The 26,888-nt window shown below is 45.2% G+C and overlaps 3 protein-coding genes across 7 annotated transcripts in view; 1 reads left to right on the top strand and 2 right to left on the bottom strand.

The window, feature by feature from the left end:
• CPAMD8 (C3 and PZP like alpha-2-macroglobulin domain containing 8) overlaps positions 1-4,099 on the top strand; it is a 55,056-nt gene extending 50,957 nt beyond the window's left edge. For 2 of the 4 annotated variants that reach the window (XM_068920141.1, XM_068920140.1), the window contains exon 43: positions 1-4,099. In XM_068920141.1, the coding sequence (XP_068776242.1) occupies position 1 (1 nt within the window). In that variant the 3' untranslated portion in view covers positions 2-4,099. The other 2 variants (XM_068920143.1, XM_068920142.1) reach the window with 1 other exon arrangement.
• F2RL3 (F2R like thrombin or trypsin receptor 3) lies at positions 4,057-7,238 on the bottom strand. Its single transcript, XM_009678065.2, has 2 exons — positions 7,010-7,238; positions 4,057-6,248 (listed from the first exon to the last, which is right to left on the bottom strand). Exons 1-2 carry the CDS (start codon positions 7,098-7,100, stop codon positions 5,176-5,178), a joined length of 1,164 nt encoding a protein of 387 aa, XP_009676360.1. The 5' UTR covers positions 7,101-7,238; the 3' UTR covers positions 4,057-5,175.
• Positions 7,239-11,839: 4,601 nt separating this feature from the next.
• SIN3B (SIN3 transcription regulator family member B) lies at positions 11,840-26,664 on the bottom strand. 2 transcript variants are annotated; one of them, XM_068919853.1, is made up of 20 exons: positions 26,530-26,628; positions 26,073-26,179; positions 25,338-25,491; positions 24,041-24,304; positions 23,475-23,618; positions 23,109-23,231; positions 22,506-22,595; positions 21,960-22,078; positions 21,009-21,216; positions 20,131-20,247; positions 19,509-19,747; positions 18,646-18,829; positions 17,824-18,418; positions 17,139-17,308; positions 16,405-16,578; positions 16,027-16,119; positions 15,613-15,707; positions 14,954-15,158; positions 14,300-14,559; positions 11,840-13,001 (listed from the first exon to the last, which is right to left on the bottom strand). In XM_068919853.1, the coding sequence occupies exons 1-19, from the start codon at positions 26,626-26,628 to the stop codon at positions 14,329-14,331; spliced, it is 3,411 nt and encodes a 1,136-aa protein (XP_068775954.1). In that variant the 3' UTR covers positions 11,840-13,001; positions 14,300-14,328. The 2 variants fall into 2 exon arrangements, with proteins under 2 accessions (XP_068775954.1, XP_068775955.1); XM_068919854.1 differs by having other exon boundaries at positions 11,840-14,559; positions 26,530-26,664.
• Between the last annotated feature and the right edge of the window lie 224 nt (positions 26,665-26,888).

The raw sequence follows: 26,888 nt of genomic DNA, 5'->3' as shown, positions 1-26,888 counted from the left end.
AAATATATAATTTAAATAAAAAGAAGAGGCTCAGAATGAACTCCTGTATGAGTTTGTTCCTACAGACGACCTGCTGCAGAACAGAAACCAAATGATGACTACTTCCTGATGCCCTCAGAACTGTAGGCTTTGCTGCCCCATGGGGGGGATCTGGAGCTCTAAGGGGGACACTCAGCATTATTTTTTCTGTCAGTTTTGCTGCCTTTTGTGCATCCTCTTAGGAGTACTTCCAAGGATGGGAGACCAATGTGCTGTCCCCCTCTAGGTGAGAAAAATAGAGGCTGGAATTCAAACCTGTAGGCCACTTCAGAGTGTTTTCTCTATTACCAAAATTCCACAAATGCCATTTCCTAGCTCCATTTAGAAGCCAAGTCCAAGCCCTGTGCTTAGCTGAACTGTTGTTTGAGGGAAAAATGGCTGAGGAGTTTTCTCTCAAATTATAATAATAAAAATCAGTGTTTTGCTAATTACAACATAGCAAGAGGTTAATCATCTTCCCCAGCCCATAAGTCAACTGCACCCACAGCACTGTCTCACGAGAGAGAAACTTTCCTAGTGCCTCCATGTTTGTCAAAGAAGTTAGGAGGTCCATTTTACAAGAGAACGGAAATCTACTGTCCATCGGACAGGGCTGGAAAGCTTGACAGTCCACAATGTGGCTGCAGGCTTTGGCTGGGGATATTGCGAGCCATACCGGTGACAAGGGTCAAGTGAGTGAGCCCCCTTCATGTTGCACTATGTGCTGATAAGTGCTGCGTGCAGCCTTCTCAGCTCTGCAACCCCTTTTCCTCCTTGTAACCCTGACATGAAAATAAAACTGACCCAAGGCAGAGTCCTTTTAAATGCTTGCCTGATTTCCCCAGTCACTTTTATTCTGCTCCCACCAGGACCCCCATACAATGATTGTTCTGAATATGTTTTACTATACGTAGTCCATAGGGCCCTGGGTCTGCTGGCCAGTGCAAACCACTCTGGTGTCACAGAGGCTGGACTCCCTTAGACTGACCTGCCCCAAGCAATGTGGTGAAACAAAAAACAAAAGCTTTGTGTCTCCAAAATGTTGAGAGCCAACATTTTTTGGTCTCCCCTCTTGCCTAGAGCAGCATTGTCCTCTTTGGAGGAATTACATGCAACTGCCTGTTGCAAAATAGCGTTAATATTTTATCTTCCCACTTCTATTGTTACCAGGACCCAGAGTGGGGTGGAAACGTCTTTTGAGAGTGTTTATTGGTGAATGGAAACAGGAAAAAGCCCAACTCCATTCATTTTTAAGGCTTGTTTACACAGGAACTCGGACAAGAATATATCCCAGTATAGACATTCCATTCCAGAATAAGAGCAATTTTATTCCAGAAAAATGTCCACATGGGGACGAAATAGGAGGTATCCCAGAAGTTGGGCATATGTAGTTTCCAGTCTTTTTTGTCTGGAGCCAGATATTTGCAGAATGTAGCTGACATGATGAAGGTCTGGGTCTTGAAGTTCCCAGAAATTTCAGAACTGCTTTTTTGGCAAGTTTCCAAGCCTTCTTTCGTGGCTGCTCTGAGCTCTCCTCACAGAATCTTGACGTGGCCGCTGCCCATATGTACCCACTGCTTCTCAGCAGAGGTTTTTGCCACGTCTCTTCAGTGTGCATGAACAGACCATGTCCTCACTGTGTCCCCACAGCACAGCGGAAGCACTGGCGGCTGCATTCCTGTCTGGCAGGTAAATAAATGCCTTTAAACTAAATTCCATCTCCGTGTAAGCAACTGGCCTGGCAGACACTGGCTATTGTGTATACACACAGGCCTGAGTCAATATTTATCCCCTGGGTAAATAACAGACCTAGTGTGAGCTGCAACAAGAGGTTTTTTTCTTTTGTTTTTGTGTTTTTGTTTTTTCTTTTCTAAATATCAAAGCTGCACAATGCAAACCCTGCTGTTTGCTGGTTCCAACCTCAGTTGTTTAATGCTTTGAGTCTGGGAAAATGAGACACTTAGTCACCCTGACAATGTCAGGGTGACTATCTTCCCACAGAAGATGGGATCTATGCTCTGGGTTCTCCAGCCTCTTGTCCTTGTTTCCTTTCTGGCTTTAGTTTCCTTATCTCATCCATTGAATGTTTTTAGATAGGTATTTGACGTCATTTTATATTGCTTGGTCCTCTCAGATCCTTGGGCAGTCAGACAACATCACCCCTGGGGACATGGAGATGAAGGCAGGGAGCCTTAGCCAGGTACTAATCTTGACTTCCTTCGTTTCCCTCAGGCTCTGTTCTAGTAATGTAATGTACTAGTTCAAGATGCAGATGTCTTCTCCATTGCTGCCAGCTGAATAATTTCTGCTGGTGGTGCCAGCCCATCAATCCCAGCCTTGTTCCACAGGGTCGCTCTGTGTTGTTGCGCTAACCTGTTTGGGGCAGGGGAGTCTTGCTTCTGTTCTGCCACTAGAGGAACTGGCAGGGAGACTTGGATTCTCCAGAAGGCTGAGGCAAAGCAAGCTTAGCATCCTTAAAGGAAGGTGGTTAGAGCAGGGCACTGCATGTGAGGTGAAGTGCTAGTTTCTACATGCTGGAGCCTGACTTCACCTTGGGTGCTTCTTCACAGCTTTGGCACTTTCAGGGCCCGTTTGCTCTTCTGCCAAAGGATGAGTCTTGCCCTATTCCTAGGTACCTGTTGGTAGCTTCTGCCTGCCCCCAATTCTACCGTGCCAAACTACTTTCTGCAGTTAAAGCAGTCTTTTTATTTAAGGAGTTGAATAAAGAAAACTGCAGTTACTGAGTTGGGGCTGCCTTTTCTCCTCCATCACAGGAGTAATGGAGCAGAGAGGCTTTTGGCACATGGAGGACACCTTAGAAAACTCTCTGTCCTCCAGAGCCTGTCCACTCCAACTGATGGTCCTACTCTGCACAGCTTTGCCTTGCTTCTAATTTGTTTTTCCTGTTTCTTGCCATCATTGTTAACTCTTTTTGTCTAGGGAAAAAAATCAATACTCATTTTTCCTCCATTCTGTAAAGTCCTGGTTGAATTACAGAAACTCTTTAGGACTAGGTCTGTGAGAACCACTGGACACAGATTTATCAGATCTTATCAGATTTGATGTTATTCATAGGCTTTGGCATAGTTCTGACTCTGAAGCATATCAGAGTCACACACCTGTCCCTGAGAGCACAAGGACATCTCAGCACTGAAAACTCAGGCTCTAACTTTGTGAAGATCAGCCCATCATAGTCTGGAGAGAAGGGATTGATATTTTTTTTCACCAAGGAGGAGACCAATTTAGTGGTGCAGAGCCAGCAAGAACAGCCAAACTGCTGCTCCTTTGGGCTTTGAATTGTTTCTGGCTTGGACACACTTGTCTCCCTCTGTCAGAGAGATGCTTCTCCTTTCCCTTCTCTGATGGTCCCTCACTGCAAAAGGAGAAAAGTGCCAGGGGGTTTGTAAGACACAGAGATGCTTACTTACATCAAGTTACATTACTGACTAGCTGTAGCAGCGCTAGTTATCTCTGATTTTTGCTTGCAATCCTTTTGATGAAACTAGTATTTATATTTGTAACTGTACAATATGTGGAGTAATCATTACCATGATATTTATTTTAAAGTAATAGTTCCCTTGTCCATTCTTGTTCACGTGTTTTGGTCTTGTTCCTCTTCCTCCTCCTTAATCATCCTCAGTAGAAAACAAGTATCAGAACAATTTCCAACTTAAAGAACATCATTAAAACAGCAGCGTTTGCTTTGCTAACGCTATTTAATGCACAATAACCTGGATTTAATTATTGTGATCATCTGTTTAGGAAACTTCAGTGCAGTCTTTTTTGTTCCTCTTTTTTTTTTTTTTTTTTAAATACTTACTCTATCTGATTGAGTGACAGTAGCCCTGGCTTCCAGCTTGGCTACACCAGGTCTCCTGCATTCAGTAGCTGGCACGTTCTCTGCATGTGCAGTACTGCACCCTTAGGCTCTAGTTTTCACCAGCATTTCACCCTACACATACATGTACACACAAACAGTTCTATGACAATTTTTGGTTTGTTCACACAAATCTTAGCAAATCTGAGTCCAGAAAAGGGTTTGTTTTAGATTCTGATAAATATTTTATTAAAAACTGATTTTAAAACAATCCTGTTTGCCTCTCTTTATTCATGTTGCAGGCTCTAAGCTAACTAAATCCATAGGTTATGCTGAGGACAGAAGTCATGCCTGTACCAGTAAAACCAAAGAATTCAAGGACTCTCAGGAGGTTTATCACTCATTTTTTACCTTGCTGCTCCCTGGGATGTGCCCTAGCTGCGTCTGAGGGACAAGCTAGCTATAATTTGTGAAACATGCAACACGTTCCTGGACTGAGCAACAAGCTTGGTCACCTGCTTCAGCAGAGAAGGCTTGTGATGTTGCACAAAGGAAACGTGGAGTTCCAGAGTGAGGGTTTCCTGAATTCCTTCTTTAATATTTCCCTTCAAGAGGCATAAAAACCCTTTTTCATTAATACAATCTTTGCCTCAGAGTAATTGTGGGTGCTAAAGGTCATCTTCGAAAATGGAAATGAATGAATGAATGTGATTTTTTACATTCCTTATCAACAATGGGCTGACATTACCATGATGTTAATTACTAGACAAGCCAAGAATGTAATTGCTAGAGAAGCCAGCGTTCCACGCTCCTGGAATAATATTTTAGCTCAGGGGAGTATCTTTCACATAGGCATCTCCTTTTACTTCTGAAATGTTCAGAAATTTGATTTTGCAAGTGTCTGTTCTTTTTCAGCTCAGGTGAAGGGAATATCTGATCAAGGACAGCAAGCAAGGCAATAGCAGAGAAAGGAATAGAACACGCATAGCAACCAGGTTGTAAGATGCATTAAGAAAACCAAACCTAGCTACATTGGCAGGAGTGCCACTGGCAGTACGTGAGCAGATGAGAAGTTGCATACGGTGTCCCCATAACAGATCTGTACGTGTTCAGCACTCCACATTTTCTCTGGACTGCATACCTCACAGGAAAGCCCATGGCCCAAGTTAATTCAGTCTTAGCATACAAACAGAAGAACCTGTCTCTTCCTCACCAGGATTTGTCTCCTAGAAAATATTGCTCTCTGCTCTGGATGAAACTTGTGGAGTCTCAGCGTTGTCTCTGTCTCACCCCACCATCTTTTGTGAGTGCCTTGGGAGTGGGGAGCTGGGATGGAGGCTTCACGCCGGTGAATCTTTGGAACTTTTTGGAGGGAGTGTTTCTTTGGATGTTTTCAAGGATGTGGTGGTTTTTTTGCTGCGATTGAAGAATCTTCTCCTCACCTTATCCCGGAAGTCTTCAGAAATATAGTAGTAGATAAAGGGGTCAGCGCAGCTGTTAAAGGTGCTGATGGCCAGGCTCACCATGTAGCTGATATACAGGTCACCATACAGCTTGGAGCAATAGCTGGAGTAGTGAACAAGGAGGAGAACATTGCTGGGTGTATAGAAGGCTACAAGTGTGAACAGCACGAGAGCAGTGAGCTTCATAGTGTAGGAGTACCGCTTTCCGCTGTCCAGGAGGGCTCGCAATACTGAGCAGTAGCTGAACAGTGTCACCACCAGAGGAGCAAGGAAAGCACAGACAATCAGGCAGACAAAGTAGTAGAAGTAATACTCGTCATCCTCATGCCTGGGGAGAACATCATGGCACAGGGCAATGTCTGCTCCATACAGGGGATACGACTGCTGCTGCAGCGTCAGGGGCAGGGTGAGGATGGCAGCACAGAGCCAGATGGCAGTGCAGATGCAGGCAGCAAAGGCAGGGGTGCGGAAAGAGCGTGAGAAGAAAGGATGCACCACAGCCAGGTACCGGTCAACACTGATACACGTGAGCAGCAGCACTGAACAGTACATGTTCCCATAGAAGAAAGCTGTGGTGAGCCGGCACAGGCCTTCCCCAAAGGGCCAGTTGTTCCCCAGGAAATAGTAGAAAATCTTGAAGGGCAGCACCAGGATAAGCAGCAGGTCTGCTGCAGCCAGGTTCATCAGAAAGACAGTGGAGGTCAGCTTCTCAGCCCTGGTGGCCAGCACCCAGAGGGCCAGCCCGTTGGAAGGCAGCCCCACCAGGAAGACGAGGGTGTAGAGGCAGGGGATGAGCCGCACTGTGACCATGCTTCTCAGCTGGGAGCGGGAGGCCTCGTGGATTATCAGGTACGTGGTGTTGTCTATCATCGCCTTTTCCCCAGGAATGGCTCGGGGACACGGTGTGTTCTCTGATGTTGTTACCTGCTCGGTGCTGTTTTGAGAGTAATCTGTCAAGGCAAACAGTCTTGTTACTTGCTGTTTGGGCAGTTGCCTGGGGACTGGCACTTTGCAGAGCAGGCTGGATGTGTAACACTTACCCCAGCCACTAAGGTTTTGCATTTTATGTTGGGGTCCCTAGAAGTGAGAGAATTTTGTAAACTGTATGAAGGTCAGAAAAAACTGACTGACAGAATCAAGTGTGCAGGGATAAACATCAGTAACCAGCCTGTCCTGACCAAATGATCCGTTCTGAGAGAAGTGAATGCTTCCTGCTCGAGCAGCCTTTTACCTTCTTTTTCAGGCCTGACTTGCTCTGACTGGTGTCTTCTGCAAGCCCGTGCAAACTTACACCGTTCCTCTGTTGTGTGGTTTCCCACAATTCACAAATGATTTTTGTATCATATAATTCTCAGCAGGCCTAGAGAGCTGGAGAGCGCTTCCTCCAGGCAGCTTTCGGAAGAATCCTCAGGTCTGGAGCCCCCCGCCCCAGGGAAAGCTGTGGCTGCAGGAGCCTAACTTTAAGCTGAAGGCTTGGTTTCAAGTGCTCCCTGTTTTACTCCTCCTCTAAGCTGTCCCACCTCAGTTTCTTTCTCTTCTCTTCCATAAGTATCTTCTATCATCTCCTGCTTCAATTAGAGTCTGCACCCATCTCAATTAGAGTGTGCATCCATACGATAACTTCACAAAAATGAATTTTCAGGGACCTTATGAATATACCAAGTATCCAGTACTTTAAGAAGGAATTTTTCACCCAAATACATACACTCACCATCGTAGTCTGAAGAGGCCAAGCAGAGTCCCCAAAAGGCGCAGCACAGCATAAGCCTGTGTGACAGCCGTCTGTTCCTGAGGGTCTCCATGCTGGAGCAGGAACCGGTAACGCACTGCCGTGCTCTGAGCTGCGTGAGGACAGCAGTATTACTGACCCTGCTTACGCATTTCCTTCTATCAGTCCTTAACTGGCGGAAGCACCAGGCTGTCACGACATTCCCAGGGTTTGCATTGTCTAAGCAGATGCTTAGCTCCTGCGTCAGCTGAGGGCCAGGGAGGGGCATATGTATCCAGATCCACAGTATGTCAGAGAGAACCCTTGGTTTAAGTGACTCATTTGAGCCTCCTTCCTCCTCCAGAATATTCCTGGAAATGCCACATGTGGCCGGGTTTGATGCAGCTTGAATTTGGTTTAGCGAATAAACCAAACCCACCGTCCCTGAACACCTCTGATCTGCACCAAGCACCTCGCCACCCACTCTTGGGAGAGATCCAAGTGGCCACATGGGAGATCCAAGGTCTTTCCCCACCACCCTGTTTCAAAAAGTTTCCTGATGACATGACAAGATATCATCCTCTCACAGAAGCATAAAAGAAGTGCAGGGGAGCTTCAGATCCAGACAGACCTCTCCAGCTCCCTGGGATTAGGGTTACACAGGGCTCCTGCAGCCTCACACTGTGGCAGTTAATGGTTCTTAGTTTCCCCTTTGCAGCCCTCAGGTCAGGCTGGGCCTTTCAGTGTTCACCTCTATTTCTCCTCCTGCTCCCTGGTTAGACAGGGGACAGAGCTCCTGCGTCTTCCTTCTTGACCTCACTGCAGAGGTTGATTAAAAGTCCTGACTCTTGAGTTGTTTGCACTGGAGAGAATCGGCACTAGCACCAGCCTGGAGTGCTGTACCAAATGAACGATAACTGTCAAGGTCTCAGGGTTCAACAGAGGGACTGTGCTTCCACTGATAAACTACCAGGAACAGGGAGAGCAGCTCCATCCAGCAGGAAAGGGGCCAGACAAGAGCCCACAGGATGTGTCTGCTGCTGGGCAGATAATGGTGAATTTCAGCCACTCTTGTCCTGAGGAGAGCTGTATTTGTCCAGCGATGTGTAGTCTCCACCCAGTAAACCCCCAAGAGGGTAGAGCACGCCTCCTTGCTAGCTAACACCTTGGAGCAACACCATATCTGTTTGTTGTATGGGGACGACCCATGCAGGGTTGTAAGAAGGGCCCCTTGAACTGGCAGATGTTACCTGAACCTTTAGCATCCTTTGCTGCTTGGATCCCCGTTCCTTAACTCTTTGAGAGTGCAGATCCCTTCCATGCTCTGCCAGCTGCCTGGCACAGCATTGCTGGGGAAATCCCAAATCCTCTCGCAGCACCTCTGTAAATGCCCCGGCATGACCACTTCCCGGCAATCAAGTGGGCAGGCAAGAGGTCATAGCTTGAGAGGCTGCTGGGTTTTAGGCTTTTGCTCTCCAGTCTCCTGCCTGGCTCTGCAAGGGAGTAAACACAGAAGCTGGAGTCCGGGCAGTAGGAACTGTAAATTTGGTTTGGCAACCTGAGCAATAGTTCGTTTCTTTCTGCTCGGCTTATGAATGGCCTCTTCTGTGAAGGTTGCAAATCTGAGCCTGGCTGCTGTTTGATGAGATTCCTCTATTCCAAGGAGAAAATGATTCTATTTCCTTTGCTTTTGCTGTATTCCCACATCCTTGTGCCGAGTGTGTTGAGAGGTGGAGTTCCACTGGCAGGGACAGGGAAGATGCAACGTTAGATGTTTTGCTTTTTGTGATTCTCTCAGGATTTATGAACCATTACAGAATGACTCATGTGGCCACATATTTTCCATGCCTCAGCCAGGATCCTTTCCATGCTCTGTATGCAAAAAATTAGACATAATCAGGTTCAGATAGTGTGCAAATCACAGCCCTGCTTCCTATGGCCAGGTCTCTGGAGTGGAGCAGAGAGAGGTTACTCATTGCTGCAGCCTTCATTTTTCAGATGCTGTGTGATCTTTAGTGACTGCTTTAGATGCAGAACAGCTTGCTTGAAAATTCTAATGCCAGAGGTTTGTCACGGCTTGTTAACATCTCTTTAAGTCGTGTGATCCCTGCCCTGTGGGGTAACAATTTGGTTTTAATGCAATTCATTGTGCAATAGCTCACCCCCTGGGAGAAGGCACTCTTTTATTCCATGGCTCTGAACCCGAAAGATGTAAGGCTGGAAAACAGGTTAGGGAAGGAGGGTGTAAACACCACCAGGCCTGCCCCAAACATACATCTTTAATGCTTGGAAGATCAGCGTTTGGAAGTTAAATAGCCTCTTCCTCGTAGAGCTTGCTATTCCCACCCAGTTCCAGGGGCTCCAGGAAGTTCCTCAGCTGCAAGCCAGTAGGTGTCAAGATAGAAATCTTAGTGCAGCTAACACCTGCCCCAGGCTGAGCTCGCATTCGCGATGCAGACAGGAGAGGCAGCCGGCCATGGTGGCAGAGGCTCTGCCTTACAGCTAGCAGCATAGAGCATTTCCACCAGTGTCAGCACAACCTCACATTTTCCATGAACACAAGGCTGATCCTGCCTTTCCTAGCCACTGAGCGTGCTGGTGTCTGAGCCTTCTCAGAACCACAAGGCATAGGAAGCTTCCACTGACCATTGCTATAAATAGAAATGACGATCTTTTTAAGAAGGACACCCCTCCTCTCCCCCCCCCCCCCCAACCCAGATTTGCCTTTGCCTTGCTAGAGAGGTATTGCAGGCTCTGGCGTGTGCAGGATTATTTCATGCCTTGGCCACTCTTCCTGGCTTCACCATCACACCAACTCCCCCTCCTCTCACTTGGTCGCGTCTCTCATTGTCACCCTGAGATGCTGCACAGTTCTGGGGAATCTCTCTGCCTCTCTCATCATCTGTTTGTCCCACAGGTCTCCTGTTCCTCTGGGATCCCACCCATAACTTTTCACTTCCCAAAGCCCAAACCTTTTGTGTTTGTTTCCTCACCATTTGTAAGCCTTATGCTGGTATAACGCTTCCCGGGAGACAATTTTTTTCAGAATTACTATTCTGCCTGCAATTTCATTTCAGAGTATAGAAAGTCCACATGAAGCCATTATTCAGGAATATTTGAAGTTTTTTAGCATCACTACAGTTCACTAGATGATGTTCTGGAACAGCTTCTTTTGGTCTTAGGAAGATAATGACAGTGGGGGGGGGGGGGGGGGCTACCCTGCGTTACACAGACACCTTCATCCCTTCTCAGCGCTGAGCTTAGGGCGATTCTGTCATCTTGGATTCATCCTTTAGCACAGATATAAGTAGAATTGCTAGACTGAAAAGTTTAGTTTTGATGAGTGGAAGATAGAGGGTATCTCTGGTTTCATTATGGTAAAGCTACTTAGTTCTGCTCCAAAGGAATGGCTGAAGCATGAAGAAAATCTCAACTCATGTTTACACACACATACTTCTAGACAGTCTCACTAGTTTACAGTCCCTCTCTTTCTCTGTGTGCGTCATTGTGAGATGAGGATGTGTAAAAAAAAGTCCCGAGATATGAAATACAGAATTCAGGTACTCCCTTTAGCATTTCTTAATTGAATTTAGAAAACCATTAGTTTTTATTCCATCTAGCAAACTTGAAAGATATTTTTAAGCTGTCCTTTATCATTGCCAAATCTGTCCACTTGCTGAGATCTCCAACTGCTCTTGGGTGATGTCAGATCTGGCTGTCCCTTCACAGGGCCTATTGCCTCCCTTGGAGCCCGGGGGACATTCTCTTTGAGAGAAGTCCAAGATCTCCAAGAGGAGACTTTTGTGCAAAGCATACTGTGTCCTCTGAGACACCACTACCATCATTTTTATCAAATTATTCCATACAATTTATGCATCAGAGGATTGTTATTAGGAGAACAACAGTTTGTTTCCCTGTGAGCAAGTAATACTCTGAACAGAAAGTGGAGTTGCCTTTTGTTATGGCAACGGAAGTGTTGAGAATGATGTAAAGGAAACTCCTATCAGATCTGGGTCACATCACTACAGCTTAATTTGCAAAAACTACACATTTGTTTGTTGTGCAGAGCTCGCAGGAACAGTTAAACATGTTATTACCCAGGAATTTAGGGAGGTTGAGGGAAATGCGGGTGGAGGGTTATTTTCATGGTTGCAGTTGTATTGTCTTAACCTGTAGCAGATGTGCTTATAGATTTCAGAACTGGAATCAGTCACTTTCTTGAATGTCTGTTTTATTTAGCGTGTGAGTACTTGGGGGCTAGGCCTGGACCCTATTTTCACACCTCTCATAGCCAAGGTGCTGCTAGAAATAACCGATATGCAGCAAGATATGCTTTGCTGGCACTACAAAATGTTTTCTTTTGAAACCTATAATCTCCACGTGGAGCAACTATGCCACCTCATGGACTTCCATGCTCTCATTTGATTACAGGCCTTTGCTCCAAGAGAGGTCTTGGTTGCACGCATTGGTACTAGCTATAGGCACTACATTTCTTGCCTAAGATCTCTTATTGTGCGCTACTTGCAGGAAAGTTATTTCCCTTTTAGGTTAGCTTGCGCGCTAGCTTACTTCTGCTTACTGTTCACTAACTTCTCTGTGTGTTGGTAAGCTCAGAGATTTGCTGCTTGCTGGCCCACGGGAAGTGAGCTGGCACATGTCTAAATGATTAAGCCCTGCAACCTGTCCTCCACCTGCTTCAAGGGAGGTTCATCTAGCTTTTTAAGTCACATTTTTCAATTGTTTAAAATTCAGTTTCAGGTGCAAGACAATCAGTCCTGGGGACTGTCAGAAATTCTAAATTGATTTAAAACAAAGGACTCAGTGAGAGCGGCAGACTTTTAAAATCAATATTTTATTTTACTTGAATGTGCAAATAAATATAAAAAAAACTACATTCAAAGAGCTGGCAAAGCAATTACAAGCCCAAAAGCAAAGATCCTTCAAAAAAAATGGAAGAACAAACTCTTGAATCAATGTCGTGCTAGCAGATACACAGCGGTCAATGTTAAACCCTCAGACATTAGCAAGCCACTCTCAAACCTGCACTGCCCACTTACTTCATTCACATCATTTGCTACTATCATTCTGAGACAATAGCGCTGTAAAGGGCAAAAGTCTTACTTAATCTGTTCAGATTATAAATTAAGTTTTACAAAATAAGGATGCTTAAAAATACCTGAAGTACACTTAAAAATGGGGAGATGGAACAGGACGGTGCACAGGTGCATTACCCTCCTACATCTTGGGGAAACTTGGAATCAAATGCATTTTAAGCCACAAGCTGTAACCTACTGACTAGTAAACATTTGTCTGTATCATAAAACCATAAAATTTGGCACAGTTGTCATCTCCGCTGGAAGGCAGCAGAGAGGCGAACAGGACTGAGGTGTATTTTGTTGAGCTGTCTGGAAGCAAAAGGGGATACTGTGCTTTGCACTAGGCTTGCTCTCCCCTCCACCCAGCTCTCACATAGCTATGCGGTCGGTATCTTATTATCACTTACTTACTGCAACAAGAGCAAGGGGAAGAACCTTCAGATTGTTTCAGTAACCAAAATTTAACAGAGACCCCAGACAATGAGAACACGAGTTCTCAATGAAAAGATCTCTGCTGGCAGTGGTTGTGCAAGTGGCCACGAATGCCAGGAGACTGGCCTCCCTCCCTCCCTCCCACAGATTATTTTGCAAAAAAGACAAAGAGTTGGTACAGTTTTACATTAAATGTACCCCAAAGGCCAATTTTTCTACTGTCAAGTAAGACAATTGCAAAATCAACCAAATGCTGTACAGTGGAAATAACCCAGGACAAATCCTACAGGCTGCTACTTAGGTCTGGCAGAAATTATAGCCTAAAAATCAAAGCCACAAAAATATTGGGGGGTTTTATTCCCCCAAAAGCCAGGAAAACTTGGAAGCAGAGCTGAAAGGAGGCTGGACCTGCCTCAAGACATTACGTTTGTTATACACTCCATGGATAGTTTGCTTGCCCTGGGCTCCTGAAAAACAAGAGCAAAGTTACAGTGGGGTTTCAGAACAGAGACAACTGAGTTTTCTTGACTTTTCAATACATTTAAAATGACATAGGGTTCTGCATGGTTCAGGGTACTTTTTTGGTTTTGCTTCATTTTAAAAAAAGCTTAGACAGAAGTACAGATGGTTCAGTGGAAAAGCTTCTCTATGATGGTTGTGGCTGGATCTAATCCTCCCCCTTACAGATTTCCATGCGTCACTGCAAAATACAGCACCTATGCTGACCTAGCAGAAACAGCAGCATATCTGGGACAAACCTCAGAGCCACTGCAAACACTGTGCTTCAAGAGCTCCATCTACTGATGTTATTTAAGTGGTACAACCCAGCAAAACCATGGAGTCCGGGCACGCACAAGGAAAGCGAAGCGCCTGAGAATGCAGTCTCCAGAGGCTGCCGATCAGCATGCAGAATACAAACAAAAAGACCAGACCTCGCAATGGATATTCCTCCCCACACACACACTCCAAGCAGCTCCAGATCCGAGAAGGCAGAGTCTGCAGCAGGTTGTAAGTTTACAAAGCAACAATGTGGGATCCAGTGCAGTATCTGCAGACACGCAGGTAATGGGCCTGGACCGCCTTGTGCTGCAAGCTGCTCTCTTTAGCACTGCAGCTCAGTTTATTCCCCTTAGTTCACGCTCCAAAATACTTAGTCGATAAGTGAGTTAGAGGGTTTAGAACATCCCTCAACCTGTCTCAGTTTTGGCATTTTCTCACCAGAGCACCAGTAACAAATACTGCATTCATGTACACAGAGATAATGAAGCAGCCCCTAGCGAGGCCGGCAATCTGTGCCAGGTGCCCTCAGCCCACTGGCACTAGGAGGTTACACTGAAGAGTTCTGCAGGCTCCAGAACGGCATAAAACCCAAGAAGACAGGGAACATCAAACCCTTCAAAGTGGAAGCAGCTGCCAGCATCTGCTCAAGCACCAGCACAACTCCATCTCTCCAACAAAGCCACTAGTGGTAGTTCACCCAGGGCCTGACCCCCTCACTCAGCCTTCCTGTGCTGGCTGGTCAGCAGTGGCCTAAAGCTAGGAAACTACTAAAAAGTGTGGCAATGCCAAGAGCCCTCTTCCCATAAAGCTTGTAGGTCTCTTCGTGATGACTGGAGGATTACACTGCAAGGAGACAAATCTATGCCATATGGAAAATACATCATACTCCAAAGTAAAATGCTGTTTGGATAAATATCATTAATACATACATTGCATTCCCACCACTATTCTCAGAGTAAAAGTGTTTCACCAGCAATGCTCCTACTTGTCTTGATCCCAGGGACAAGTCTCTGCTCATGGCGAAGCTGGACGGCGACTGTACTGAACTCTGTATCTGTTCACTGGGACCCCGTGGACATTCACCGTCTCACAAGTTGTTTTACAGGGCACCATCTCCTCATCTTCATCTCCCATTAGCCAGTCTTGAACTAGATCAACTGCCTCCATGGTCACATTCTCTTCTAGCCACCTATTGTGCCATTCTTCAAACTGCTGGTGGTGCTTTAGCAGCACCATTGGCTGTACCTGAAAATAGGATGGTAAAGATCACTGAAAGGTTTCTGGGGGAGAAGCCAAAACCTTCACTTCTTCACCCCTTCGCATATCTGAAACGTGCATGCTTTAAAACAACACAAACAGTAAAACAGCAAGCCACATACCTGCCTTGAAAGATCTCTGCTTTTTAATGTTTGCCACTCCCCATAACGTTTGCATGGTAAAGTGAAGGCAGCTAAACTAAACTAAAGCACAGAGCATTTACCAGCTCTCCTTCCTGTTTCATCCGACAAAGAGTGTAGCAACTTCTGGGTGTAGTTTGCAGAAGTTCAGCCACAAGACTTATTATCAGTACCTGTCTTTTGGCTCAAATCCTCAACCTCCACTACTACCTGAGCTGCAGAGAGAGTGACAGGAGATGCACCTGCTTGGCTCGGCAGAGAGCTCCTCGCCTGTACATGTAATCCTCCGAGTTCATGATGAACATCATTTTGTGGGTGTTGAGCTTGAACCGGCAGTCCACGTTGCAGGCGCTTTCCACACCAATCAGCCTCTTCCAGGAGCTTTTCACTTCGCTCCGAAGAGCTCTCACTTGCTTACATTGCCACTTGCGGAACTTTTTTAGGTTTCTAGAACAAAACAAGGATCGTGAAGCATTTGTCACGTTTGGTTATCCGGTCTCTTAAGTTAGCAGAGCTGATAGCACAAGTATGAAATTTACGTTTCTGCATTTAGTTTTCACACTGTTTCTCCAGAATCTTCCTCCACACACTCTTCACCAACAAATGTTTAGTGAAATGGGAAGAGATTAGATCTCAGCTTCCTCCCAGAAAGGACTGCCGAGACAGTCCCACTCCATTCTAAACACAGTTTCATGAACAAACCTTAATGCTGCGGTCACAGAGTTTTTCTTCAGCCACCTTGTGCAGTACACTGGACTCCAGCAGCCCCTCTAGACCTCAAAGACGAGTGAATTTCCCTGGAGCTGTTTTTACAGCACATCATCTAAAATCATTGCCACATATGCAGGGAAGTAATAGTACCGCTGCTGCAGATATGACTCAGGAAAGGGAGAGAGCTCACCTTTGCAGAAAGACTGGTTTCAATAAGAAGCCATCGTTCTGGTTGTTTGGAGCTCCTTCTACCCCAACATACTGCTCCATGTAGTTAGCCAGGTGCTACATAAAGAGAGACAAATTTCAAGTCAAATTTCTCTCTAGTCAAAACAAACACTGCGGCAAATAACTAGTTTATTTCCAAGCTGCTTTTTATGAAGCTGTCAGTATCTCACTCAACCCCAAGCTGATTTACACTAAAACTGTTTTGCTAGCATACACATCTGTATAAATGGCTAGAGCCCCAAACATAGTCTTCCCACCTCCCAGACAAACTCATTCTCCTGGCAAAGTCTCACACTTTGGAACAACAAAGCAGAAGAGCACTCCTAGACATCTGCTTTCTCTGTGGCGCAGCAGACCCCCCAGTCACTGGCATTACCTGGACCTCCACAGGATCTTCTGTCTGGGTTTCTTCCGTATCCAGTAGCTCAATGGTCATGATCACCTGTCCTTTCCTTTGAAGGAACATTACCTGTAATAAAGTGACAGGCACAAGATATTGGCCACACAGGGGTCCGCATCAAAATGCTTAACGTTAACAAAGGGTCACCTGAACAACTGAAACGAGCCAGGAGAGAGGAATAAGCAATAAGGCTTTCCAGTGAGCCAGTATGCCACTACACTGTCTCTGCTGTTTTGGGGACCTTCTTTCCATATTGCTCTCTCTCAAAATTGTGGTCTTGGAGCTTCCAAACCCACTTCTCCCAAGTAAAGTGCCACAGTCACTTTATGAAGTTTCCTGGCAGCAAATTCTTACCTTGAAACAGTTCTCATCTGCCATGCAACGTTCAGCCTTCCATTGATAGCTGGTCTCCTTAGCTGCCCGGACACACCTAGAGGATAAGTTACCTCCAGCAGCACCTCGCTTCCTTTCGTTCAAGTAGAGCTCAACAACCTTCAAGCAGATGTCATCGCTCACTAGATGGTGAAGCTTCCATTAAAAAAGGGGGAATTCAGTCAGCAAGTCTGGGCGAAGAGTTTACTCTAGTACGTTATGAAAGGAGTGCAAAAGCCAGCACAGCATCACACCTCAGACAATGTACCAAAGTCTTAACTCTGCTGCCACAGACTCCATACCCTTCACTCCTTTTTCATTACTTGGCAGCAAAAAGGAACAGAGAAAAGTAAAGGGCAGATGTGTCTTAACTGTGGCAGAATTGTAATTAGAAGACAGATACTGAGTAGAAATGACTGAGCCCTTTTTTTTGCCTTAGATCTATTTTAGGAATGGCAGAACTCAGAAAAAAAAAAATGGAACTCTGAAAATGCTGGAACAGGCCAGGAACGTTCAGTCCCCTAAGGTGGTCCTGTACTGCAGCTGAAGCTGAACTGAACTGCTGCTTGGCACTTTCCACTACAAATATAACTTTTCTATGAATTTGCTCTGAGCTTTGTGAGTTCTTGCATTACAGGATACTGCGAAAGTTATCTGACTATAGAAGGAAGATGTGCTGTCCCCCAAACATATAGCACAGCTATCAAACTAATTACCTGGCGGACAATATTCTGCACCAGTTTGTCCATAGTAAAGCCAATATAGGCATGGATAGTGAACATCTCCCTCAGAGTGTCCTCGTACTGTGTTGGATCTATATTCCCATCCAGCAGACTCCTCACCATATCCAGGAATGCAGGGTAGTACTCCTCCAGTTCCACTTCACCTAGGTAGGAGAAAAGAGCAGTCACTCACTACATGCAAGAGACAGAGTGAAGTCAGGAGATACAAATGACAACACCGTTCAAGAATCATGACGTTCAGTACCAAGAGTACTTTTACATGTAGAGAGAGAGATTTGCCAAGGGAGCGCTGACAGATTTTAAGAGCTTTTCTCATCCCTTTCCATGACTACCTCGTGTGGCTAAATGACTAATTGATCACGGAGTCATTTACATTTTTAATCAAAATAACAGATTAATACATCAAGACACTTCAGAACATCTGACAACAGTGTGCTCGCAGGAGGGCTGCATGAACTATGCATAAGATCCCTCAAGGGATAAACTACGAGCTAGCTATCTGTTAAACTAGCTGTATCCATGATTCTCGAATATAGTGGTGGTTTGTGCCTCAACGGTCCTTACAGACTTGCCTGCTGTTCTAAGTTACTCAGATACATATAATCTCACATGAGCCACCAGAACATTAGGAATGGACTGTGTCTCGGACTATTCTTACTTGGTTGCTTCAGTCTTAGTTCCATGGCTGGATCATTGGTCTTTTCTTTTCTTCCCTCACAAAGGAGTTTCTCTCTCTCTTTTTCAGTCCGATATTCTAGAAGCTGCTTCTGAGCTTGCCGATAAATCTTTAGGAGCCTCGAGCACAGAGTCTGGTGAAGGCGGAGGAAGAAATACCAATTATTATTGACAAAGAACAGACTGTAAACATCATCCAGAGCGTTGTGAGGCTCAGCAGCTGTAACATCACAGAAGGTTGCTTTGGCCTCCAAAGGACTGCTTGGAGGCCCAGGCACATGTTTCTTCCGTAGCTCAGGAGTATCCAGGTTCTGCCCCTGATGGTTTTCTCTGTCCTCATCTGTTGATTCTTCAGAAATATTGTGCTCAGGGGGCTGAGAGAAAAAGAGCTCAGGTATGAAGTGATGCACTATCTGCCGAATGGTTGCCTGATCCTCCTTTTGAATAGTAGGCTGTCGTTTCACATAGTAGCTGATAAGAGAAGCTGCATCTTCCAAAATCTGCTTATCTTCATAGATAAAGATAAGATGAGGCTCATTTGTGGATGAACTTCTCCCCTCTGAATGCTGCTCCTGATGCTGTAATCAAGAGATAAATAGATAAAGATCCTTCCAATCCATGCTCAAGAGCCATTCCTGCCAGAAGAAATAAGCCAATATTAATGGCTATGCTTGGGACACTGTCATTTTTGACTGAGAACTCTTCAGAACGCTACCACCTCAACAAGGTCCCAGGTGTGATGTGAAACTCTAGATAACACCACAATAAAGAACAAACAGGATGGATTATTTGCTAGCATACACACCTCGTCATAGACGCTCTCAATTTCATTCAGCAGGCTCTTGGAGCGCAAAGCTTTGGTGTCATTTTGTTTGAAGTTGACAGCCTGGTGGTCAAGAGACTTCAAGTAGGCTTTTTCATACTGCTCCCGCCAAATTTTGTTGAAGCCCTGCTGGGCCTCCCGCCATTCTTCCTCTTTTGCTTTCAATCTGCAAAAACGTACAATCTATTTTAGTTTTGAAAGACGATCAAAGAAATACATACAAAGCATTTCTAATGCAGCCAGCTGAGTGAGATGCACTAAAAACTTTTCAGTATTCCTGGAAGCAATAAAAAATCCACCACCACGGGAGATGAGTTGTCCTTTAAAATAACTGCAATAGAAAAAAGTCATTTAAAAATGGTCAGGAGGAAATCCAGAAGGCCACAGTGGTTTTCAACACCCTGACTTTCTTCCTGGAGCACCCTTCTCAAAACCTTTCAGCTTTTCATGGAGACTTGTTTATAACTGAAGTACTCAAAACCACCTACAGAAACATGGAGAAGTAGCATGGACTTAAAAGAAGTTAAAACTCAAAAACAGTTCACATCCAAAACTAACTAAAAATAGGGTTTTCCTTTAAGCACAGTCTGAGAAGTTTTAATACAGAAGGGAACATTTTCAATAAGCTACTGACATGATTTTTAGATATATCTAAGAATCTGCTAATACATTTGTAACTTTAAAAATAAATGAAAACTTACTTTATTTCCTGTTTCTGTCCTGCGTTATAATCTAAGCAAGCAAAACGAAGTCACTTACTTTTGGGGAAAAAAAAAACCCCAATAAGCTTTATAATCCTGCATCAGTTTCTTAAAGATAATAGGCGAGCACAGAATGGGAATTACCTCTTAAGAACAACAGGAACTGCAGTAACTGGATTTTTTTTAAGACTTTCAATGATCTCTGGTGCTTTATCACCATAGATGCGATAGATGGCCCTACGCTGGATCACTTCTGAAGTTCCTCCCAAGCAATCATCCAGTCGGAATTTCTCCTGATCCTCTTGAGTCAGTCGAGACAGCTTTTTCTGCACGCTCTCCAGCACACGTATTGTGGCTAAATTGGTCTCCAAGACAACATCCAACTGTTAAAGAGTTCACAAAAGACGCAGTGTTAAGAACAGGCATAGCAGGAAAATGGAGACCAGTGATACTCAGATCTGTGGCATGCATTCCAGGCCCACTGGGTGGAGCTAAGAAGCACCAGCAAGGTTTCTTACTGGAAAACACACCTCCACCAGTTCTCCCAAAGGTAACATGCTCTTTAGAACTAGACTTATGCCTGAAAGGATCACGCTAGACTCCAAGCAAGTGGAAAAGACCAAACTCTAACTCAAACCAACGAGTACTAATAAAACTTTCAGTATTTGGCCGCTACTAATTCAGTCAAAATCCTTATAACTAGAAGTTTTGTTTTTTGAGGAGGTAGACCGTATGGACAGACAGCAAAGCAAAATAGCAGAGGTACCTCAAACCGTTCATCTTCACAGCGGTGCAACTGCTCCTCATAAGGAGTCTTCTTGGAGCTCACAAAAGTTGAGTCTTCAGACCAGGATGGAAATGAAACCCAGGTATCATTTAACACCTGCAACAGCGCAAAGACATGACATTGTACCGAGTCTCATCATCCCAGAAGTGTTCTCAAGGGACCTGATACTTCTGTTTCATTCTTGTAGTGTTCTTCCCTGTGTTTCTATTGGAAGTTTCAGACCTAGTGCACAAGTCACAGTCATGACAATTAGAGATTTGTGTAGAACTGTGCCAGGGCCCTGCTGAGAAAGCTCAAAAGCATCTTCACTATCATCACACAAAGCACAGAAACTGCTTGCAATATCAGCAACTGTAAGTAATGGAGACAGAGCTGTCCACAAGTGGGAGGGTTGCGAGCACCTTTTCTGCAAATGACCTTGCTTAGTAAGAACAGTGCCTACCTCGGGCTCACGATTTTCTTTCAGGAGAACAGTTTCATTTCATGCTATTTAATCTTCTGTCTATAGGAGAAAATCTGTGTTTGCACACAGACTCAGAGAAGTTAAAATGAGAGGTGTGATTTGAGATAGGTTTAGATAAAATTGGTCAACTGCATGTGGATACTCTTATTTTTAAAAAATGGATGAGTAACAGATGCAAGATTAAAGCTGGCTAATCAGCATTATAGTAAGAAATCCACATACAGAAGCTGTAGCAAACTAAATAGCCCACTGCACATCGTGCTTACTTTACTCGAATTTTGATAAACACTAAATTATCAGGAGAAAACAGCAGATGTGAAGGTACTGACCAGCCTACTTTGGGAAAAGTTACGTTACAGGCTAACAGAGATTCATTAGGTTGATTTCAATGTACCTCCTTGCAAATGGCTGTTCTTCCACTGCACTTTGGCTGCTGATAAGTTTTTGGAAGAGCTCGGTAACTCGATCCTATGCGTTTGCAGGAAGCATAATCAATTTCCCGACTCATTCCATCCCCAGATCGGTCGCTCAGTGGAGAAGCAAATGAAAGTTCTTTCACACCAAGAAAGGACTTGAACTGTGCGAAGAGTTCTGGGAATTTTCTTCAAAGACAAATACACAAGTAAGTTTGTTTTATATTATTTCATTCTGACAACTTTAGGGTGGCTAATGCTCTTTTCTGCATGTCATAAAAGTGAGGGTGAAATCTAAAAAAAGTTAGCATTACAGCGAGAAATCCTTAACCAACATTTTACCTGTGTTATCACTCCCTCTGAAGTGCTTTATGTTCTTTTGACTTAATGCAGAAAAAGAATTCCCCTTCAGAGCTTCACCAGTACTCCCCTTAACTGACTGAGGAGTCACTGTTCCTTGTCATGTGGCACTCCCTCTTCTGTTGGAAGCCAAACAGCATGAGAGGCTCACATCAGAGAGCTAGAACTATGTATGTGTTTCACAGCTTTGTCCTGAGACTTCATCTGATATTTTGAGAAATTAGAAGAGGGAGTATGAGCAGAAACCACCCTCCAGAACAAAGGAGATTCTCTGCCCCCAATGGTTTAGTGTAACATCAGGCAGCCTGCTGCCTGTACAGCTCTCAGCTGGATGCACAGACAGAGGAAACTATCCTCCCAACCTGCTCTTTAAGAGCTGTGTAGACAGGTTAAAAGATTCAGATTTTATAACCTCCCTTTTAGGATTAGCTCTCAATTTCTGGCATGCTACCCAGATGTTTCCTGAAGTTAAATCCAAAACTTTGGTAACAAAGTTTGTAATGCCTACTATAAAGTATCAGAGCCAAGGCCTAAAAAGTACAGCATAGTAGAGAAGATAATCAGTAACTTACCCTAAAAATGGTGTAACTAACTGAAGCAGCTCGGAGCCAGAAACCAACTCCTGGTTGAAGAGAGCAATGCAACGGAGAAAGTTTTCGTAGACTTCCTGACTCTTTAGCACCCTGCGCACCTAAGGCACAGATTGGAGAGAAATATCAGACTACTTGAAATGGTGCTTAGCGTTGATATTCCAGATTGTCTGAACCATGGGCACAGTGGCAATAACTCTATCTTCATTGCAACTTAAAAAGAGAACGTGCACAAAATGCCCATTTTCAAATAATACTGTAGTAACTACAGATGGTACTATGAGAGATTATCACTGAAAAGTAGAGAAAAAACATGTCAGAGAAAAACATTCAGGAAAATGTTACTTATGAGCTTTCATTAGTCTTCCAAAACCATTGTTTTCTTTTTCTTAGTCTGTCACCCCCACTCGAAAAGCCAGGCAATTACTAAGTGCTGACACACAGATTACATTAAAAAGTAAACAATTAATAACCGTATATATGGTTGAAAACGAGTCCACAGCATGTGAGAACAAGCCAGATACTGACCTTGTCAAAAAAGGAAAACTCTTGCAGTGTTCCATATTTTCCCACTGTTGCTACTGAGAGATCTTTGGTACCTCGCAGTTTCATTTTCTTCTGTTAAAAGGACGTGAATTTCTACTTAAAAGGTTGTGACTCAAACGCTATAAAATTCCACTTTGCTGACCTGTAACAACTCTCTGCATCAAAGGCATCAAACTCACTATTCCCCAAATAGTGATCTAACATTGCCACGTCAAATCCCCCACAGTAACCTCTATCAAATGACTTCTGCTTAAGAAGAAAACTAAAAAAGGACCATTTGAGGAAGAATTCTAGAGAAACGCTTCTTTGTAGAAGCAATCAATTGGCACTTTCCAGGGTCCTGCTCTTCCTCATACTTAATACTGAGGGTCCTGATATTTAATATTCAGCATGTTAGCGTAACATGTTTAAGCATACTTTAAAAATTCTCTTTCACTGCATTAGATAATCCTCTTTACATTAACTTTTGAAATTTTGTTTCTTGCACCTAACACTTACCTACGCTATTCATTGCAACTTTAAGCAATCATCTAAACACAACAAGTAAGACAGGCGTATTCTAGGTTTTTGCTTGCAAAAGGATACCTTTGCTGGGCCAGAAACAGGACGCAACAGCAGTGGTCTGGATCGCTTTTTGCTATGTTCCAGATTCTTTTCATGCTCAGTTTTCTGGACACTGTTCACTTCACATGGTCCATTTCCTGTGAACTGAAGTACATAAATAATGATTTCAATGCGCTCTCCTTAACCTGTGCAAAAAAAGAATCCTGTTTATCCAAACAGAACAGAGAGAATGTAGTTAAGTCTCTTCCAACCAATGAAAAAGAGGAAAGTTCACCTACTGGCTGGTAGGCTTTTCCATAATATTTTGCATTCCTAAAGCTTCTTTATGTATTCTACCTACAAACAGAGAGAACTCAATATTCTGCCTTACATGAAGCATACACATACCAAAGACCTTTTAGCCTCTGGGAGGAACTGTCCAAACTCAGACAGCAGATCCTCCTGCCCCCGGAACAGGTTTGCTACTTCGGTAAACACTTCTTCCTCTGACATGCCTCGAAAGGGTCGGCCTTTAGTGTTCAGCTGTTCTTTCTGAAAGATACACACAGATGTTCAATAGCTATAAAAACATACCTCATTATGCAAGAAAATTTCTTAACTCCATAGCAGCCAGCAGCCAAAACCAAAGACCCTAAGCAATATGAACAAACTTTACATAACATCAGCTAGCCCAAGGTTCTTATAGTGCATCCTATCACACAGAACATCATTAAATCAACTGAAAGTTAGTAAAGACAGATCTAGATACAATCATTTTATGCCTCAGAGCCCAGAAAGTTCAGCAATTTTCACACATTTGTCATTTCATGTGAATATCTACGAGGCAATTGTTGGACAAAGGCCAGCGCTTGGGAACTGTGCAAGCTTGTTCAATAGACAGATGTTTCATTTGACCACACTGTTCAAACAACTACAGTGCAAACCCACAGGCTTTTATATGGAAGACTTTTTACCTGGTAAGTATGAAGAATTTCTAAAAAGGATCTGTAAATTTCTGGATGGTCAAGGAAACGTGTTTTGATCTTATTCACATAACTGATGGCATTATTGAATTCTACAGAATCAGACTCCAAAGGAATTTGGGATTTATCTTCTTTGTATGGAAGCTGTTGCCTAAACTCCTCCGAACAATCACTATGGTTGTGCGAATTCTCCTGAGAGTAATGCAACAACAGCCCGCTGCCAGGGAGAGTGCTGGGAACAGGCTCTGAGGGCACCTAGTGGCACAAGATATGCAAGACAGTGACTTGTAAAGAAACACAGGTGCAAGTTCAACAATTTAGCATCAGTATTTTAGAGCAGTTTAGCTAAAAAAAGATTAACGCATAAAGGAGAAACAAAATAGATTTAATGTAGCCAATAAATTTCCTTATTTATGTCATTAACATCATCAGGTAAAAACGTCCCATAAGCCATATCTGGCTTACGAACTATCTGATTCATTAATGCTTCTGTCGCTACATTATCCACTACGCTTGAAACGGTAGAGAAGCCACGAATGTACCAAATAATCTGCACTGCAGCTTCTATTGCCACCGTTTTATTTCTGAAGAACTGTCAGTTCTAAGAAACATATTACAACACAGGGCCCCTTAAAGGTGCTAAATTTATGAGCAACAGAGGGATCTAAGAGAACTGAGATCTAAAAGAGATTTACTGCTACTAATTAGAGTTAAACCATTTGTTTGTAAGTAGGATTGAGGTGATAGCTCTATTTCAGATTCCACAACCACACAGGAAAAAGGGAAGCCAAGACCAATATGTATCTATTTATATTACAGCAGATGTCTTTCTTTGCAGGATTTGAACAACTGGATGACAACACCTGACTTTTTTTTTTTTGCCTATTGCCTAAACATATTTCTCATTTTCTTACTAAAAGACTGGAAATACGATTCTTCCGGGATTTTTTTTTTTCAAATTTGACATTATACGCTATGCACTGAGAACATATGTCAACATGTCAAGCCAGTGACAGTTTCAGTTTTCAAATTTAACTGAAGCATTTGGATTTGCAGTGGCAATTCATTCGGGAATTTCATTCCTAGTTTAGCAAGCTAAAGTAACAACTAGTTTGAGAATAAATATTTAGATTTATACTAAACCCATCCTCATAGACTTTGAAAACCACATAAAAACCTTAGATGTACACGTATTGCATGTTGCTTTGTAGCCTAAACTATGCAAGAGACCTATATAGGGATACATATACCACAATTCAGTTAGAGTAATATAAGTGCTTTAACCTACCTGACTAGTCAGTGGTGACTGTATACTTAACTTCCCATTCTTTGGAATTTCTATTCTGTAGCCCAAAGGGAGGAAAGCATTGAATCCTACAATGAGGTCGGGATGCTCATGGAACAGCTGTGAAACACGCCTGATTACTCCAGGGGTGTCAATGCTAGAAATGAGAGGAGTTTGTTACTTGCATCCAAACCAAATATACAAGTTAAACCCAGAAAATTACAGAGGTATGTCAAATGTCTGGTTCCTTAGAGATGCAATTTTTAACAAGAAAGTTTGGGATCCTCAGACCTAGAGATCAGCCCAAACAGAGGGAATGACTGCCATGCTCTGCAGCCTCCCACTGGAAACAAAACGTTCTCCACAGAGCAGAGACATGAGTGTGCAGGTTACCCAAAACAGACACGACAGCCATCGCCTCTAGGGCTGGCAGGTCACAGAGGGGCTCTGCGCTCAAGCTCCTTGTCCAGATCTGCGTTTCAGAGTGGGCAGTAAAAACAGATTTGCTTTTCCCTGTGCGTTTTGGCTCTAGGAAAGGATGGAGCAGACGATGCTGGGATGGATGGAGACCCTCCATCTCCCGAGTGTCTAGCTGACCGCGCTACAGGGGGACAGGACCAGCACGGTGGCCTGTGTGGCTGAGGAGGCGGAAGGCCGGCGTGAAGGCTGGGGGGACCCCGCAGGGCCGAGGGGCCCCCGCACAGGTCGAGGGGCCCCGCGGGGGGGCCCAGGCGTTACCTCTGGCTCTTGAACTCCTTCATGATCTCTAGGAAGCCGTTGTAGGTGGCGGGGTCGCTGCCGAAGCGTATCTTCACCTGGTCCAGGTAGGAGAGCGCATCCTCCACCTGCGGGGAGCAGACGCGGGTGAGACCCGACGGGACGGGGGAGGGCCGGGACCCAGGGCGCCCCGCGGCACCGGGGAGGGGGGGGGCACAGGCCCCGGGGCGCCCCACGGTCCCGGGAAAAGGGGGGCAAGGGCGCCCCACGGCGCCGGCGGGGGGGGAGGCGCCGGGACACCCCGCGGCACCGGCGGGGGGCAGGCCCCGGGGGCGGGTTCGGCCCTGCCGACGGGGCGGGGCAGGTCACGGCGGGGCGGGCAGGGCCTTCCCGGAGGGTCGAGGGCGGCGGGGAGCGGCCCTGCGGGCGAAGGGGGGAGGGGAGGTAAACGGCGACGGTCGCGGGGCGCCGCACTCACGTGAACCGGCAGCTTCTCCTGCGCCGCGGCCCGGCCGCCGCCGCCGCCGCCCCAGCGCGGGGCGCTGCCCCCCCGGCCGCCGCCGCCCCCCGCCGCCATGTTGGGAGTCGGGCAGCGGGCAGGAGCGCCCCCCTCCCCCCCCCCCGTCAGCGCGTGCGGAGCGCCTTGCGTCAGCGCGCACGGCGCCGCCGGGCCCGCCCGCCCGCCCGCGCTGCACGGAGCGGGGCGGCGCGGAACGCCGAGGCGCAGCCCGGCGCGGCTCGGAACCTTCGCGGCCGCCGTCGGCGCGGCCCGGGGAGCGTCGGCGCGCGGCACCGCTTCCGGCCGTTCAACCGTCATGGCGGGAGGCGCGCGGCTGA

Source organism: Struthio camelus, chromosome 26 (genome assembly GCF_040807025.1).
Source record: "Struthio camelus isolate bStrCam1 chromosome 26, bStrCam1.hap1, whole genome shotgun sequence".
Taxonomy (NCBI): Eukaryota; Metazoa; Chordata; class Aves; order Struthioniformes; family Struthionidae; genus Struthio; species Struthio camelus.
Note: the sequence above shows the minus strand (reverse complement) of the source record. Positions and strands in the feature narration are given on the sequence as shown.